The 4,403-nt window shown below is 37.7% G+C and overlaps 1 protein-coding gene across 1 annotated transcript; it reads left to right on the top strand.

Moving 5' to 3' along the window:
- Positions 1 to 926: 926 nt before the first annotated feature.
- LOC113374889 (leucine-rich repeat-containing protein 24-like) lies at positions 927 to 2,810 on the top strand. Its single transcript, XM_026614846.1, has one exon. The coding sequence runs from the start codon at positions 927 to 929 to the stop codon at positions 2,808 to 2,810; it is 1,884 nt and encodes a 627-aa protein (XP_026470631.1).
- Positions 2,811 to 4,403: the final 1,593 nt, after the last annotated feature.

Here is a 4,403-nt window from a genome sequence, read left to right on the forward strand (position 1 = left end):
TTTTATGTATCAACAATACATATCGTAACATCATATCAAAACCGTGATGCGAAAATGTTATGTCGGTTTGAATAAAACTCGACCAATGAGGGGGGATGGATGGATATGGTTATATTTTGCAGTGCGCATGTTTTCCCGCACGGCACTGTTTTTCTTACCGATAGCGTATATATAGGAACGGTCTCCCATACAACCATAATCAGTATGACGTTCGCTCTCTTTTCCGCGCTCGGAGTTCGGCATCGGTCTATCCCTCTTTGCGAGGATCACGTCGTTGTGTTGGAACGGGCTTCCCTCTCCTTTGCCTCGAAGCACTCGGCTGTGCTCCCGCGGAGTTCTGAAGAAGGGCTTCAGTCGATGTTAGGCCGCCGCTCTCAACGGAGGTCGTTTAACGCATTCAGATTTAATTTATATCGCCGATTTTAATTAAAATCGTACCATTACGAATTCCTTATTCGCGGATACGTACTTAATGTAATATGTGAGTGACTACTCTAATTCCTAGTGTTGAAGTGAATTTTTCCAAGGATTACACTGCGATGGATATATTAATAAAAATTAAATAGATTTAATATTTAAAGAATTATTGGATATGTAGATGTAATTTGTGGCGTAGTTGAAACTATAATATAAAATTATACTTTGACTCATTTTATAAAAATTGAATGGTAAATTTGGGTCGTTTTTCAATATAATAATAGATAATTTTGTGATTATTATTTATTTTAATTTTATTAAATTAAAGTGTGCTATATATGTGTGTTTTGACTGTGAAATATAAAATTTATCATATTAATAAATCAGTGTAAATCAACATATCTACTATATTATTATATCTCCAAAGTGACTATTTACTACGACTTCACAGTTTTCCTTAAAATATCTATGATTACGACTTTGATACTGTGACTATTATTTTTCTCGCCATGGGTCATCCTGGTTTCGGAGTGCTGGTGATTTTGACGGCTATCGCGGTGTCGGACGTCTTAGGCCGCGGACTTGCCGAATCCTGTCCTACGCCTTGTATTTGCAAATGGAAAAACGGAAAAAGAGCCGTGGAATGCGTTGATCGTGCACTAATCACCATTCCTGAACGAGTTGATCCCGAAACCCAAGTACTCGACATGTCTGACAACAATTTGCAAATATTGCCCCGCGAAACCTTTGTTCGCGCCGGTCTCCTGAATTTACAAAAAGTATACCTACGTACTTGCAGATTGGGTCAAATTGATGAACAAGCTTTCCGAGGTTTAACCAATCTTGTGGAATTAGATTTGTCGAACAATCTTCTGACGGCTGTTCCCTCGGCCACATTCCAAGATGTTCCGTTCTTGCGAGATCTCACGCTAGCGCACAACCCGATACAAAAAGTTGAAGGCTTGGCATTCAAACATGCGCCGAGCCTCGTCAAATTAGATCTGTCCCATTGTCAATTGCAGAGTATCGCCCCACGAGCCTTTGAAGGGATAGCGCTTTTGGAAATCTTAAAATTGAATGGAAATCGCCTATCGGAACTAAGACCTAGAACCGTAGAGACTCTGACTCGTCTTCGAGGTGTCGAATTGCACGACAATCCGTGGTTGTGCGACTGCAGACTTCGAGAGGCAAAAGCTTGGTTGGCTGAGAATAATATCCCGTACCCTATAGCGCCGGTTTGTCGTGGTGGTCCTACGAGAGTAATTGATAGAACATTTGCGGAATTGCATGTAGACGACTTTGCTTGCCGGCCAGAAATGCTTCCAGTAAATCGTTACGTAGAAGCTTCAGCTGGAGAAAATGCATCTATATCCTGTAGAGCTGGCGCTGTTCCTGCAGCTTCGGTAAGATGGTATTGGAATGGGCGGCCGTTACTTAACAATTCCGCATTCAGTTCGCACCAAAGGATTTATATTTACGAAGAAGGGCATTTTGAAAAACGCAGCACTCTTGTTTTAACTCATGCTCAAGAATCTGATTCTGGCGACTTCTATTGCGTCGCAGAGAATAGAGCAGGAGCAGCCGAAGCTAATTTTACGCTGCATGTTTCTATGCGAGCTGCTGGAATGGCTACATTAGGTGGTGGCCAAATCGCTGGATTGAGCGCCGCTCTTGCCGTTCTTGTTTTGTGCGTATTACTCGTTATTTTGGTGATGCTTGTGCGGATACGAAGAATGCCGTATGTGGACACAAAAACACCAAACGTCCAAGATAACGCCCAGCCATCTTCAGTGATCATAGCAAATGGAAAGCCGCCCATAACCAGTGACAATTGCACGTCTTCTTCACCAGCCGACATAAAAGCTTCGTCTCCTAAAGCTCGTCTTGCTGAATTATCTTACAGTACCAGTCACTACGATGCCAACGGGAGCGTGTTGACAGCGACCTCGCCCACAACGTCTACCAACAACCCAGATTTGATAAACGATACAAATCCAGCCGAAGCGGCGGGCAGCGGCGAGTATACGCGCGCTGCTTGCGACAGCTTGTATCCTTCAGGGCTGTGGGCGGAAACTTCTGAGAACAACTCGGCAGCTATTAAACGAACTACGAGCTACGACGACACTACGCCAATTGTTCCCATAGAAGGCACCGATTATACGAGATGCAGGACGTTACCCAGGCCTCCAGCCCAAGGCGTCTACCCCGCCGACTACGGCTTGCCGTTGCCCCAACCGCAGTTGACCGTGCCTTCTAATGCGAAAACGCTCCGAGTTTGGCAAAGAGGCGGCGTACCGGTCCTTCCACCAGTTAATGCCCTGAAAAGGGCCTTGTCAAGCAGTAGAAATTCGCCGGACGAAGGATATCAGGAAGGTTGCGGCACCGACGTCTAACCGTCTCCCGTAGTGTCGCGTGTGTGTTTGTAAATAGTTAAAAGTACGGAACCCGAGGGATCTGTTGCAATTGATAATAAAAGAAACGAAGTGTGATAATAAGAAAATAATTATATTAAAATACAATATGAAGTGCGCGTGTAGGTCTTGGCTCGTTGTCAATATACCTTCAGTGTTTTCCCGTTGTTCTTGAATGGCAATGCAACTTCATCAGGAGTTGAGTGATTGTGTATATATCATAATGTACATATATATATTTATAGTTATAAATATTTAAATGAAAAGACATCGGGAGCTTTTGTGCCCGGAGTCTTTTTGCAAAAAAAAAATTGCTGCAATTCATAAACATATTTTTAAAATTGTGTTTATGCAGTCGACTGAATTTGAAGAGACGTTATGACTTAAGTTTAATTTTTTAAAATCGATTGAAGACTTTTTGTATATATTCATCATATATCATAGTATTATAATTTTAATTTATACACAATATGCTAATGTATAAAAATAAATATATATATCTCTATAAAAGAAAATTTATTAAGAGAATAATCTTATTTTTTAACGAAAACAATCTCGATAATTTTTATTAACTTATAGATTATATTAATATCGCCAAATATCCAAATACTCTTAAAATAAATCTATTGATTTTTTGTATAAGAATGGAATATAACTATTATTTGTTTGTTGTGTTTTTATTTTGACAATGTGTTGCGATATTTGTTTATTTTCAATTATGCGTGTTTGTATCGATGGAAAGATGAATAATTAAATTCAATGTTTTATTACATTTGCCACTGTTTGATTTTTGATTTTGATTTTGATTTGATTTGATTCTGGAATCGTTTTCAGCTTTACGTTCGACGGTCGGTTTTATGTGTCATACGATTGTTTGATATGTGATACGACGAGTATGATACTAAATGTGTATGTGAAACTGTGAAATAACAATTCTAATTGCTTAAAATTATAATAAATATATAATATCATAAAGTGTGCTTAAAATAACTGTGATACAAAACTCCCAATTAAAAGTGGATAAAATAAAATACGCGTTGTTAATGCTATCAAATAAAATTAATTTAATTTTCGATCACTGATGAGGTAAATTGAGATAATATAATAGTTTATATTACTTATTCTGTTCTGCTGATTTATCAATAATTTGCTCTGTGTAAAAGTGCTTTTTTATATTTACACTCATGCTTTGATGTATTTTATTAAAAACATATTAGTTGAATATATTCACCGTGCATGTTTTAATCATCATAGAATAGTAAATAGCAATTTATGGACGATACTATTTAATTTGGACGTCCGTATTAATGCTATTGAAATTTAAAACTGAATGTGCTTTTATATTATCACACTAAATTATATTTACTTGCTTATCTTAAATCTTTCCTTATTTTTCTCTATACTGGATAAATTTGTTTATTGAATTTGTATATAAAATTGTTTATTTTTGCATATTTTTAAAGATTAACTATTAAAGAATGTGTACAAGTGGATTTTTTACAATTCAAATTATTTTTGGAGATATAGTTGTTTCACCACAGTTTTTCTCTAAACTGTCTTTTTCGATGCAATGCC

Source organism: Ctenocephalides felis, unplaced genomic scaffold (assembly GCF_003426905.1).
Source record: "Ctenocephalides felis isolate EL2017-DRISC unplaced genomic scaffold, ASM342690v1 CF-g0.4_SCAFFOLD_01886, whole genome shotgun sequence".
NCBI lineage: Eukaryota > Metazoa > Arthropoda > Insecta > Siphonaptera > Pulicidae > Ctenocephalides > Ctenocephalides felis.

Bases quoted from the DNA above. Each gene is read 5' to 3' on its own strand.
- LOC113374889 (XM_026614846.1), top strand. From the start codon at position 927: ATGGGTCATCCTGGTTTCGGAGTGCTGGTGATTTTGACGGCTATCGCG.